This window comes from Phyllostomus hastatus, unplaced genomic scaffold (assembly GCF_019186645.2).
Source record: "Phyllostomus hastatus isolate PE091 unplaced genomic scaffold, TTU_PhHast_1.1 phas_contig_1, whole genome shotgun sequence".
In the NCBI taxonomy this organism is placed as follows: domain Eukaryota; kingdom Metazoa; phylum Chordata; class Mammalia; order Chiroptera; family Phyllostomidae; genus Phyllostomus; species Phyllostomus hastatus.
In genome coordinates, this window is record NW_025333498.1 from 33,937,646 (window position 1) to 33,952,631 (window position 14,986).

Consider the following 14,986-nt stretch of genomic DNA (forward strand, 5'->3'; position numbering starts at 1 on the left):
AAGTTTAAGGTAAGTTTTAGCTCTGTAAGTCCACCAAGTTAAACTCCACCAAGTTTTATTCTGCTTTGAAACTGCATCACTCAGAAGTTTTTCAAAGAAGAATATTTTTGTCTTTCTTTGATAGCAATAGATAAAGAATAAATCACAGAAGTAGCAAGCAGCACTTTTTACTGGTTGGAATACTCGAAGACAAGAGCTACTTAGCAGTTACTCCTCTTTCCTATCTGCTCCCGTTTCCTCCCCAATCTTTCTTGGACACCCTGTCATTTTCCAAAGTGTAGATATGTCCTTTCCTAACTTTGTAGTATTTTTCAACAATGTATAAAAAGACTAAGATAAGTAAAGGTTTGGCCAATGTCTAGATCTGCCATTCTCAAAGTTTAATATGTATGTGAATATCCTGGAGATTTTTGTTGAAATATAGACTCTGATTTAGGGTGTCAAGAGTGATATCTCAGGTTCATAATTTCTAACAAGTTCCCAGGTGATGTTACTAGTCCTAGAATCACACTGCGGGTAGCAAATGTTGGGACTATTCTGTAGACTACAATAACCCTAAGCCTAATATTTAGAAGAAGAAATGATAGGAAAAATATATTATGTTTTTATTTTATTTTAATAATAATTTTCTTTTTTCCCTGACTTCTTCACAAATAATATCAGTCTTTTATTTCAAAGCTGAAATTTCCAGAAAGGCAATGCATCATTCCTCCAATTATTCTATTTTCTTGTGCCTTCTCTACATTATGATTTATACATTTACAAATTTGGGGGAAAATACACTATGACTTAAAATTTTAAAGTTAGACAAGCTAAACATCACAATTTAATTTTGAAACCTAAACATGTAAGACAATAAATAAAACTGTTATATACTATTAAAGTTGTTGAATAGTTTATTTAAAAGTAAACATTTCTCAATATTTATGAGCTTTATTTGTATGTGTTGTAGAAACAAAATTTACCTGATACAAAATTTTACAATAATCTAAAATATTGCAACAGACAACTATTACTCATCCAAAATAATAAATTTACAAAAAAATTTCTTTATCTTAGTTGAGGCTACCAATCTTTTTTTCACTTTTTCTTGAAAATCCCTTAGTATTCAATAGTCTTCCTACTGGCTGATAAAAATATAAATGAAAACATGTCTGATTACCAACAATGTTTCAGAAATAAAGGAGTTTGAGGCATAATTATAAAAGCCAATATCCACTCAAACATGTAAAAGTTTGAAGATTAAGAGTGGCATTCTCAAATTCAACAATGCTCCATCTTATAAAAAATGTACATGCCTTCCCCTTTTCTTATAAATATATGTTAGATCACATATGTGATATCATATCACACACCCAAATAAAGTCCTGGCACTCTGGTGAAAACTAAAGAACAAAAACAACAACAAAAAGTTTTATTTTAGAAAAATAACTCTTTCCGGATTTCTCATTTTTCTGTACATTTATCTGCACTTTTCCTCACAGAGGAGGTAGGGAACAAAAGAAAGGTTCATATTTACTGACATGTATTATAGAGGAAATGTCTTCTGCTAATATAAAGGGCAGTGATGATAATGAAGAGAAAAATAATGCTTGTTAGATGAAGAAGGTGACTAAGGCCCTAAAAGGACAAAGCGTGAAGGGAGCGCACTGGAGCAACAGAGGAAGGACTCGTGGTGCTCGCTTCAACGCTGTGTCCCAGAAGAAGATGTATCCAAAGAGCTTGGTAATGTTATGTCAAGTTTAGGCCCAAATTGTAACCCTGTGTAACTAGTTTCAAGTCATATAAGAATTCAGTAAGTTCTCTTGATACTCCACTTCAGACATTATAACATCATGCAAATTAAAGTGACATTAAAAGCTTTTGGAAAAGAAGGCCTTGTTAAATATCAGTAATACCAACAACTCTGTATATTGGTTTCTAAAATGTCACTCTAGCAGAAATTTTAAGCTTTCATAGAACACTGTATTTGTGAAATTTATTTACCTCTATTATATTATTTACCATGTAAGAATAAAGTTTACTTCTCTTCTTAAATAAAGCACCAACCACTTAATAATGTGGAAAATGTACCACAACCAACTCACTTTGTTAAGCAAAAAGAAATGAAAAAAAATCAAGCTGTTTCCAGGCAGCTTCCTTATGCAGAGGAAAATATTTCTTTTTTATTAGCTCCATCTGATGGTTGATCTGGTTTTTACACACTGCAAGGCTATAAATTCCCAACAGTAATTTTATTGTTTCTTCTCCCTCTCTTCTCTCATAAAGATGTGCTACATTGAGAAGATTATTGCATTTTTCAGAGTATTAACTATTCTAAAGAATATTCATGCTAATCCTGTCAGTTTTTTTCTTTTCCCTTTAAAGTGAGAAGCATAGATATCACAGATTTTAACAGTATAAGATTTAAAATACGAAAATGTTGATACTGTACTGCACATGCATCTACAGACACACCTCTCAAATACCACAGCCTGCCCGTCATGTAGTTTATGTCAGGCATGTACATAGGATAACAAAGGTTAAGTGCTTAAAAATGACCTTATGCTTCTCATTTATTTAAGTATATTTTGAAATATAGGTGGGGCAAAAGTATGTTTACAACTGTTCATATGGAAAATAATAAAGTAATACGTAGGTAGAATACAAGAATAAACTCCATGTTTCATGTACTCACAAGTGTAAGCCCACTTTTGCTCCACCCTATATATAACTGAGCTGAAACATTGTAAAATAAGTGAACTAAGGAAAATACTATACCTCAGCATCATACTCCCATAACTGATTTCCTCTCATATGGTGGCATTTTAACATGATTACCGGTCCATTGAGTCTAGAAACATCCAAGCACAAGTCATCGGTTCGTATTTCTTTGTCAGCGGTGTAAGAAAACACCTGCAAATATAAAATTCAGCAAATAATTTAAAAATAAAAATCACAGGATAGCAGATTCATCTATAGTGGCTTTCATATCAGATAAACTTTCCAAGTTGTCTTTGTTGTGTGATCTTGAGAACGGTAGTTTATCTCTCTGAGTCATTTTCTTCAACTGCAAAATAGGGAGAGTGTCATCTGTTTTAGGTTTGTGAAGCTTCAATTTAACAAATTAAATTATGACATGCTTATTATTTGCTGGCACCATATTTCCTGTGCTATACTTGCTTTTTAAAGCTCGCAACAGGTTCAATAAAAAAGTTTATACATTGCACGGAACTCAACAAAGGGCAGTCCTTGTTCCCACTACCATATGCACAGTTCCTCAATCCTAGAGATAATGATGTTTTTCATAAAGCACTTTAAATCTTTCTTTCCATAACATAAATACATCATGTAAATTTTATTAAATATTGTCAGTGGGTCTATGAAGATGTTAGAATTATCTTCCGTAGAGATCTCCTGAAAGGTAGGTTCTGTGCTCACCTTTTTCATATGGTTTTGACTAGGCTTAACTATAATTCTCAAAATACGGAAGAAAAGTCAAGGTGGATTGTAGACTCATTGCTAGCTAATTCAAACTGATCCTATACAATCTCTATTGCTTTGTTCCTGGTGTGAATAATTTATTTATAACATTGGTCATTAAAGTTTCATGAGAGTTATTAAGTACATAATTATAAAAGTTGTTTCTTCCTCTGTCAAATATTAATCCACTATAGAGGCATGGGTTTATTTCTGGGCTCTCTGTTCTGTTTCATTGATCTATATATCTATTTTTATGCCAGTTCCATGCTGTTTTGACTACTCTGGCCTTATAGTATAGTTTGATATGAGGTAGTATGACTCCTCCAAATTTGTTCTTCTTTCTCAAGATCACTGTTGCTATTAAGGGTCTTTTGTGGTTCCATATGAATTTTTGAAATATTTGTTCTAGTTCTGTGAAATGCATCATTGGTATCTTAATAGGAATTGCACTGAATCTATATATTGCCTGAGAAGTATGGACTTTTAATTATTTTAATTCTTCCTATCCATGAACACAGCATATGCTTCCACTTATTTGTATCTTCTTCAATTTCTTTCTTCAGTGTTTTATAATTCTCCAAGTACAGGTCTTTTACATTCTTGGTTAAATTTATTCCTAGGTATTTTATTCTTTTGAGGCCATTGTGAATGGGATTGTTCTCTTAGTTTTCCTTTATGATGGCTCATTGTTGGCATATAAAAATACAACTGATTTCTGGATGTTAATTTAGTATGCCGCTACTTTGCTGAATTCATTTATCAGTTCTAATAATTTTCTGGTGGAATCTTTGGTGTTTTCTATGTATAGTATCATGTCATCTGCAAATAATTACAGTTTTACTTCTTCCTTTCCAGTTTGGATGCCTTTTATTTCTTCTTGTCCAATTGCTATGTCTAGGACTTCCAATACTATGTAAATTTTATTTGTTGAATAAGAGAGGTGAAAACCGATATCCTAGTCTATTTTCTGATTTATAGTGGAACACTTGTAGTTTTTGCCTCTTAAATGTGATGCTGGCAGTGCGTTTGTCATATATGACCCTTATTATGTTTAGGTATGTTCCCTCTTCCCACTTTGCTGAGAGGTTTTATCATAAATTGGTGCTGGATTTTATCAAATGCTTTTTCTGCATCTATTGATAAAATTATGTGGTTTTTATCTTTCATTTTGTTTATGTGGTGTATCACATTTATTGATTTGTAAATGTTATACTAATCTTGCATTATAAGAAGAAATCCTGCTTGATCATGGTGCATGATCTTTCTGAGATAGCACTATATTCAGTTTACTAGTTTATTCAATAAATGGTGTTGGAAAAATTGGACCGACACATACAAAAAAAATGAAATTAGACCATGTTTTCATGACACACACCAGAATAAATTCAAAATGAATTAAAGACTTAAATTTTAGACTCATGATCATAAAAACCCAAGAAGAAAACAGGTAGTAAAATCTCAGACATGGCTCACAGCAATATTTTTTCTGATATATCTCCTCAGGCAAGGGAAATAAAAGAAAAAAATAAAAATTAGACTACATCAAACTAAAAAGTTTTTGCATAGCCAAGGAAACCATCAACAAAATAAAAAAGACAGCCCACTGAATCAGATAATATATTTAATGATACATCAAGTAAGGGGTTAATATCTAACATTTATAAAGAACTTATAAACATCAAAAAATAACAAAAAACAATCCAATTACAAAATGGGCAAAGAATCCAAATACCCACTTCTCCAAAGAGGACATGCAGATGACTAATAGACATATGAAAAGATGCTCAACATCACTAATCGTCAGAGATATGCAAATTAAAACCACAGTGAGATATCAGCTCACACCAGTCAAATTAGGTATCATCAATAAATCAACAAACAACAAGTGCTGGTGTGGATATGGAGAAAAGAGAATCCTTGTGCACTGTTGGTGGGAATGCAGATGGGTGTAGCCAATGTGGAAAGCCCTATGGAGTTACCTAAAAAAATTAAAAATTGAACTGCATTATGACCTAGTGATTCTACTTCTGGGAATTTATCCAAAGAAATCCAAAACACTAATTCAAAAGAATATAAGTACCCCTATGTTCATTGCAGTGTTATTTACAATAGCCAATGTTTTGAAGCAGACCAAGTCTCCATCAGTAGATGAGTGGATTAAACAACAATGGGACATTTACACAACAGAATACTACTTGGCTATTAAAAAAAAAAAGAAATAAAGAAACTTTTACCCTTTGCAACAGCATAGATGGACTTGGAGAATATTATTTTAAGTGAAATAAACCAGTCATAGAAAGACAAATACCATATGGTTTCACTCATTTGTGGAACCTAATGAACAAACTGAACTAACAAGTAAAACACAGACAGACTCATAGAGAACAGGATGACAGCTCTGGAAGGGGGTTGGAGAGTAGAGGATCAAGGGAAAAAAAAGGTCTCATGGACATGGACAACAGTGTGGTGATTGCTGGGGCAGGTGGAATGGAAGAGGGTATAAGGGGGTAAATGGTAATGAAAAAATACAATAAAATAAACTATCAAAATAAATAAATAAATGAATAAATGAAAGTTGTTTTCCTTCACTAGCTCTGATAACCATGGTTTAGTATTCTGTGGGTATTTATTTTTTTTCTTTGCACTGTCAAGTATAATGAGGAAGGCAATCTCAGTGTCTATTTCCCAAAGCAGTCTGATCATACTGCAGGAAGTCAGGTCTACAGATCACTTATCAACTCAGGAGCCCTAGTCTTTAAGCTGAACAAGTTAGTCTTGAAAGGATTGTTGTTACAGTACTGCTACTCACAGTTTTCTGAAAATCACAAGAAGTCATGAGAGGAATGTGCAATTAGAGCCCAAGAATTCTCTTAAGCCAGCTATCTTAAAAGGAAATTCTTCACAGAGGTAATACATCCTACTCAACAATATAAAAACTTGAGAAGAATGTGGAGTTTTTTTAATTGAACTATTTAAAATATAGTCATCATGGCATGAAATACAGAAAAAAATTTCCTGTCTTTAGTATAGTTTAATGTTCATATTTTTCATGGAAAGTATGAGTTATCAAAATAAGAGTAAAAGAAACACCCCCCCCAAAATAAGTATTTGTATCCTTCCCAAACATGACTAGTATTTTTAAAAAACAGAATTACTGTAGTCCCTCTTGCATGCGGTTTTGCTCAATGTGGTTTCAGTGACCTGAGATCAACTACCATCAGAAAGTATTACCTGGAAAATTCCAGAAATAAACAATTCATAAATTTTAAGTTCTGTGCCATTCTGAGTGCATGATGAAATCTCACGGAGACCTAGTCCACCTTGCCAGGAGTGAGAATCTTCCCTTTGTCCCACTTGTCTATGTGATACATGCCCATAGCCTTAGCCACTAGCAGCCCCTCAGTTAGCATATATGCTGTCACTGTAGCACCTTGTTGGCATTCAAATAATTGTTCCATTTTACCATTAGTTATTATAATTGTTCTATTTTATTATTAGTTATTGATGTTAATAACTAATTTATGTTAATCTCTTACTGTGCCTAATTTATAAATTAAACTTTATCATATGCATGTAGGAATAGGAAAAAAACATAGTGTAAGTAAGTTTCCATATTATACATGGTTTCAGGCACCCACTGGGGGACTTCCAACATGTTCCATGTGGATAAGGGGGGAATACTGAGCAAATATACTTAATTAAGTAACTGAATCTGGAAGTAAACCTTAATCTGATGGAAGAAAGTGTCTAGAGAATTTTCTTTTGCACATTACAGGGTTGTTCCAATATGAAGAATAGTTTTTCACAATGATATTACTTTCTTTTAGTTGCTTGCATGCAACTAAATGGAGACACCAAAGCACCACAGTTGCCATTAATTTTGTGTGATGAGTACAGTAGTTGCCTGAGCAAATATTCTCCTCAGGTTTCTTATGATAGCTTGGAAATTACACCTGTTGAAAGTTCTAGAGGAGTCTACTACATTCTTTGTTTCTCAGTTTCTAATTTTGATTCATATTTTGGTCAATTAGCAGATATCTTAAGTAATTTACAACCAGAGAATTTATAATTGTAGAATTTTTTGAGTCTCTCCCTCTGTCTCTTTCCTCTCTCTCTCTACATATATGTATGTGTGTGGGGGGTATATATAGGCTCACAGGTACAATTTTTTTGAAAAATATCTGTAGATAATATGCATTCATTATTTTCTGGAATTAATGTAAAATCGAGATTTCTTTGTTTTTTTGTACCTGACAATCTTATTTTTATGCTTCAGTGTTTTCAGGATGTCTTTAAGTCTATATAATAATAATAAAAAGTACATGTCAGTATATACACATCTTTTTTATTTTATTTGGAAATTATTAAGTTTGATCTCAATTATTTATCTTTTATATTTTTACCTATAATTATCATCTTTCTGTTTTTTCATATCTCCTACTACAGGAGAGTCTTGGCCTTTGGGATAGCCTGAAATGAAATATTATATGCAAAACACTGTAGAGATCCAGGTTCCCAGAAACGTTCAGTGATCGATCATTTGTATTATCTTCCCAGTGTTGGAGCTAACCATACATTGTGGCCTTGTATATGGATTACTGCCTTGATAGTATGTGTGAAATCCAAAACTTTTAGGACAGGAGCTTTGCTCCAGCCAGTCTGTGCCCACCTCTTGGCCACCTCAAGTCCTGCAGTGGGGTTCTAATACCTGATGACAGGCATTCCTGAATTTTTGGCATGATACCATTCCCATATGCTCTCCAGACTCACCAGTTGTGAGTTCCTGCGACTCCAGAGGCAACCTCACATCTCTTCAGATCTCCTAGGAAGCAGCGGCTCCCTATGGCTATTGCCTGTTGCCTGTGTCAGTACTCCAAGTAGAATCTCTCAGTCCTTAGTAGCATACCTGACCAATTTCTTTTCCTACTGTGGTTAAAAGCTTTATTCCCAATCATAAGGAACAGAAAATGCTTCAAACCTGAACATGTGTGAAGCACATTAACTTAAACTATCATACATGTTGATGACTTTATGAGATTGATTCCTTCATTAGTGAAGTATGATGATATGTTCTTTTATAAAAATTGGAAGCTATCTCTCCCTTTCTAGTTGTCACTCAAATTACTTTATCATTGGTTAACAATACTTACCCCTACTAAACCAGAATTGAGTTATACAGACATTAGATTTAGCATTTATTTTCAGTTGCTCCAATGCCAGCTTGACTCTAATGACAGTTGATGAAATCAACCTGATCACATCAAGCTAAGGGGACTAGAAACAGAGTAAAATAATCTATTTCTGTCATTCCATCGATTATAAAAAAGGAACAGGGAGAAAAGTAACATTAATTAAACATCTATTTGTGTGAGAAACCATGTGTGATATGATTCATATATATTAAATAAATTTGTATTTTTGTTACATTGTGCAGTTATATTTATATTCCCATGAATGCATAGCAACTCATGGTATTGCAAAATATGGTAATTAGAGCCCTTTCAGTGTGCTGTAGAGTCTGTAGAGTCTTTATATTTATTTAAACACAAAAAATAATGAGTCTGTCTAGCTTTCTATGTCTTCCTTTGTACTCTGCTGGTCAAGCTAGCTCTAAAACCACTAAGATGGCAATTTTTATTCAATTATTTTAGTTCAGCTATTGCATAAAAAGTGATGCATTTTTTTGTTCCACTTTGTGGATCCTGTTATTTATCATGCCTCCTGAGACTCTTTTATTGTCTCCTATTGTATTAGTTTGCTAGGGCTGCCATAACAAATTACCTCAGATTGGGTAACTTAAATAGACATTTATTTCTCAGAGTACTGGAAGGTAGAAGTCAAAGATCAAGGTATCAGCAGGACTGGTTTCTTCTGTGGATCTCTCTCCCTGGCTTACGCATGGCAATTCTACCTGCATCTTCACACAGTCTTCCCTCTGTGCCTGTTGGTGTCCTAATCACTTCTTACAAGGACGACAGTCCTATTAGATTAGAGCTCACTGTAATGATCTCATTTTACCTTAATCACATTTTTAAAAACCCTATCTCTAAATACTGTCACATTCTGAAGCACTGAAATTACACCTTTGACACAGAAATTTTTTTTAGGGGGGGCACAATTCAGCCCATACCTATCAACCCTTTAACATGCATGGAAAAGAGATAATGCATTTTTCCCTACCCCTTGAGTAAAACTACCAGTTGTATGATTTCTCTGATTACCTGTCTAGGGTCCCTGAGGACTCAGTTCAGAAATTATAATGGTCTGTTTAATGTTATCAATTGACATTCTGAATGGAATACAATAGCAGGTCTTCTCCCTTTCTCTAAATCGAAGTGCTTTAGGTTGGAAGCTTGCAGTGGGACAGGGCAGCATTGACTGTGTATCACTGTCTTAGGTATTCTTTTCATTCTCACCTTCTTTGCCCACTCCCCAATTCCCCAAGGCTGTTAATTGGTTTTTTATTATTCCAGGGTGGTAAAGCTGTGGAAGTCTTACCTGAACTGTTATAGCCCCTTCCCATTCTCCGGCCTGGCAGAGATTTAAATCTCTTTCTACTGGGTGTTTGTGGTTCTTCAGAGAGTCCCAAAACTAAGTAGATCTCACTACAGTGCTAAGAGGACATGGTCTATTTTATAGTGGACCACTTTTTAAGACTTGACAGCTCAGAGAGGCAAGCCGACCCAGGCAGGGCAGTCACTGGAATTCAGTGTCATGGGCCATCTTTCCCGCGTGTGGGTCAGGTCACAAGTTGCAAAACCCCGGAAGTGTAAGAAGCACCTAGTAAGCTCTCAAAGTGGTGTCCTACATAATTTGTAGGGCCCAGTGCCAAATGAAAATGCTGGACCTATTTTAAAAAATTATTAAGACTTTCAAGATTATAGGGCACTGTTCAGCTCCATGAGTTTGTACACCCATGAAGCTGCCCCTGCCTTGAGTCCTCCTCTTCATAGTTTTGTCTCCAGAAACTAGAATCCCAGCCCCACTCCCTAGAGGAAGGGCAACTACTCCTCCCATAGAAAACATTACAATGTTTTCTACCTTCTGCCACTTCCTGTTATGGGATGAATTGTGAATATACTTGGAAATAAGGTCATTATAGATGTAATTAGTTAAGTAACCATAAGGTCATACTGGAGAAGGGCAGACCCTTAATCCAAAATGACTTGTGTCCTTGAAAGAAAACAGAGACATATGGAGAGAAAATAGCCCTGAGACTAGGGAGAGGGAAATTGGAGCAATGTACGTACCTACACTGCATGGAGATTGCTGGCAAATACTGGAAAAAAGCAAGAACTAATTCTCCCTTCTAGGTTTCAGGACTATGTCCCTCTGACAGTTTGATTTTTGACTTGTACCTCAAAAATTGTGAGCCAATAATCTTGACTAGTGTGGCTCAGTTGGATGGAGCAGCATCCCATGGACCCTGGATTGAAAGATAGTGCGTTCGATTCCCAGTCAGGGCATATATCTGGGTTTCGGGTTCCATTCCAGGTCAAGCCATACAAGAGGCAATTAACTAGTGTTTCTCTCTCACATTGCTATTCCTCTCTCCCTCTCTCCTCTCTCTCTCTCTCTCTCTCTCTCTCTCTTCCTCACCCTCCTTTTCACACTCCCTGGTTTGCTTCCTCCTTCCCTTCCTCCCTCTCTAAGAGCAATGAAAAAATGAACTTGGGTAAAGATAAAAAAAATTGTGAGACAATAAATTCTTGTTTTAAACCATCCAGTTTATGGTAGTTGGTTATGACAGCCCTAGGAAGCAAATACAGGTTGAAGTATCTAAAAGTCATGGAATCAGTTTTCCAAATTGCTTTTGCAAATTCTGCATATAGGAGTTGATTTTAGATTTCATACCTGTTGTATTTTGGTGACTGGGCTCAAAACTGTAACACCAAGTTATATTTTATAAAATCAATTTTATAGTATTTTTTCCAAATAAATATATCTTCATACAGTGGTACTTTACTGTGACTAGGTGATTCATCTGGTTTCATACCTATTTACAGAGGTCAAATTTATTTCTCTTAATTGATATAGTCAAATGAGTTTAACAATAATTTCTGACAATAAAGGATGATAGCCAATTCTAATCTAAATTCCTTTTAATCTTATTTTTTTTCTTAAGTGTGCATTTTCTTTATTTCACATATATGTCTAGGTGTTCCAGATTTTTCATTTTGGTATGTCCAAATAAATTTTACAGTTATTCAAATATATACAGTGAAAACAGCTGTTAAAGAATTTCCAAGGACTGCTGTGAGAGTGATCTCTTACAATATGCTGCATGAAAATGAATGCTGAATTTCAGACAATGAAAGATTGTGTGTATCTATTCTTTTAAAAGTTTCATCATGCTTAAAATTCTAATGTTGTATAGTTACTTCTTTAAAAATACTCTTTTATTTTTACCCCTTTGAAAATTTTCAAGCAAATATTTCCTTAGAGGAACAGCCTAAGAACAGTGTTCAGCAGTACAAGTTTCAAGCCAAGTTCACTGTTGTGGTTTTGGGACCTGGGCCAAGCCTCCTTCAGCGAGGAGCTCAGGCACTGAACGCCCTCTGCTGGCTCTGTCTTGCCACAGGATTTCTTTTCTTTTATCCTTAGATGATGAAATATTAATATTTTGCAAAATACACATATGTATTCAATTCTTATATATTTATATGTAATCTGTATTTATAAGGTTCACCCATGTATTGTACTCAGCTTTATTATGTAAGGTGTGATTTCCCTAGATTTAGGTTTTAATTTATAAAATTATTTTCCTGTCGAGTGCCTCAGGACAATATTTTCTATAGAAGTTCAGTTTTATGTAACTCTGTCACTTTATGCCAACTGCTTCACTATCTAGATTAAGAACCAAAGCCAACAAATTTACAGGATTCATGCAGTTTGCCAGAGCTGCTTAGTGACAGAGGTCTCTCTGAACCCCAAGCACATTGTCACTACGTTTTTACTTGACCACACCGCCCTGTACACACCCATCACTTAGTCATGCTGAGCTTTGGGCCCTCTGGGGGATCACTTTAAGTATTTGAAATGTGGTCAATTTGAGATTTTATCAACAACCATCTGGAGAAATAAATTATAATAAAATTAATACATATTTGTTTTTTCCTCATTCTGTAAAAATAGCCCAGGAAAATTTGTATTGAAATAACAAGGAAAAACATCCAGCAGCAAAAGTCAGACCTTCAACAATGTGATTTGGTTTTCAAAATGCTCTTACTCTCTTTCACACCATTGTGAAATTAGCACAGAAAATGCACAGATGGAATGGAATTCATCAATGGAGCTACCAGGCAAAGAGACTTTTGTACCCAGACAGGTCCTTTGTCTGTTAACTTGGACTCAGGTTTCATGTCTAGCTTGTTTGCTCAGTGGTTTGATCAGAAGAGGGTAAGGAGAAGTAGGTAGCTTCTAGCTGCGTGCTCTTACCTTACATGCCTAGATGGTATCCATGGTGTTTTACGATTTTAATGATCTAAAACTCTGTGAGTAAAAACAGCATGTGGGTGTGAACCTCACATTCGGCATTTCTATCCTGTCCTGAAATCATCTACGACACATCAACTCTTTCCTCTTTCACTTCACTGTAACTATGTGTAACTGTTTCTTCATTTGCACTCAGCTCATCTCATTCTTCAACCCCTGCTTGCTATGTGACAAGCACATCACTAGGACTATTCTTCCTATTCTGCTTTGCTCAGGAAAAGATTATCCTCCTTAAAGTCTTCGGATATTCACTTTCTTCATGCAGCACTTGGTAATGACTCTCACCTAGACGGCCTGCTTGCACTGCGTTCTATGTACAGCATTGTTTGTGTGCAGCGTGGTGCAGCACAGCTCTAAAACAACATTTGATTTGGATAAAGACCCAGACCTGGGTCTCCACTACTCTCCCCAACAGTTACTGTGAGGTTTTGTCAAAGTCTTGGCTTCCTTATCTGGGAAAAGGGACAAAGATGTATGTCCCTTGTTTCTTGAGCTACTTGAGAGAGGGAATAAGATAATTCACATAAATTTTAAATACAGTACTAGCCCCAAGTAACATCTAAGTATTAGTGTTTATCTGTACAAAAATGTAGATATATAATCTACCTTATTATATTCTGTCTCATCCTTTGTTTTATTTTTAAGCCTTGCTGCCCCATTAACAATATTAAGGGTATGTTTTGAACACTTATGGAAAACAACTCTAGGAAAAATGTATGTTTCCAATAATTACTTGCTGAATTGAAATGAAAACAATTCATCTTTGGAATTCTCTAGTCCATTTTGTGGAAAACAGAGCAAGAGAGTAAGGTAATATAATAATAAATGGGATGCACTAATACAGTAACAAAATGTGATTGATGTTCCCATTTTCTTTCTACTTCATTGTTAAATCTTCCCATTTTAAACACTACTAATATTAAAGTGTATGTATATTTAATACTTTACACTGTCTAGAAGTGTTTTTAAAGGAAGTATATGATTCAAGAAATCTAATAAACATTATGCTCCAGACACTCACATTTTACTATTGTACCCTTGAATACAAATTTAAGCCCAATCAGAATCCCTCCTAAAAGAGACTCAGCTAACTATCTGAATGCATAGATGAGGACAGTGGTAGACTTCTCAGATGATTCCAGCTTTTCGGTCCTCTGCTGTGTGTACACGCCTGTTTAAACATGCTTCCTTTAAGTGGGAGTGAGATTTTCACTCTGACAGAAGAGTCACTCCATGATTACATTACTCTATATAGGATCTCCTATTAGCCAACCAAAGACAGAGATTTTCTTATTGGCCTGCAAGACACAAACTGCCAGGTTTTGAAGAGGGCCAACATGGCAGGGGACTGAGGGCAGCCTCTTGCTGCTGAGAGCAATCACTGGCAGAGAGCCAGAGGGGGGAAAAAACCCCACCAAAACCCAAAAACATGGGACCTCAGTCCTTCTACTGTGAGGAACTGAAATTGGCCAATAACCAGAAAGCTTGAAAGAGCACCCTGAGACTTCAGTGAAACCACAGCTCCATCCGACACCCCACACTGCTGGCTGCACAGTCAGGGCAGCTATAGACCAGCTCAAGACCTGTGAGCTACCAGAGAAGGCCTGGGAGATGCAGGCTCCAGAAACAGCATGGTGGGAACAGGCAGGCCTGAGGTGGAAGACCTCTGGATGGAGCAGGGACAGCACACAGTGACCAGCCACCTTGTGTTATAGTAGAGCTAAGGGGATCTTCCCAATGCCATCTGGGAAAGATTCAGAGAGCAGCTTTATCTAAAACTATTGCAGGTCCTGTAAGGTGGTAGTCAGCCCTGATTACAAGAGACTATGTGATTTAGGGGGAGAGGGAGTGTGAGGGGAACAGGGACCCCAGGGGCCTGTGCTACAGCATGGGGGCCATGGATACACTTTTAAAAAGAGAGCTGAGATGTACCTGAGGCTTGGCAGGGACCTGGGCACATAGACCTGTGCACAGGCAGGTCACAACAGCTTTGCTAAGCGAAAAAGCTCAGAGTCAAAGTATACACAGA

General features: G+C 35.8%; 1 protein-coding gene across 5 annotated transcripts in view; it reads right to left on the reverse strand.

Annotated features, from left to right (window-relative positions):
* Positions 1–14,986, reverse strand: part of GALNT13 (polypeptide N-acetylgalactosaminyltransferase 13) — a 495,830-nt gene that overhangs the window by 10,128 nt on the left and 470,716 nt on the right. For all 5 annotated transcript variants that reach the window (XM_045831790.1, XM_045831772.1, XM_045831799.1 and 2 more), the window contains one exon: positions 2,761–2,895. In XM_045831790.1, coding sequence (XP_045687746.1) covers positions 2,761–2,895 — 135 coding nt within the window. The remainder of the gene's footprint in view (positions 1–2,760; positions 2,896–14,986) is intronic.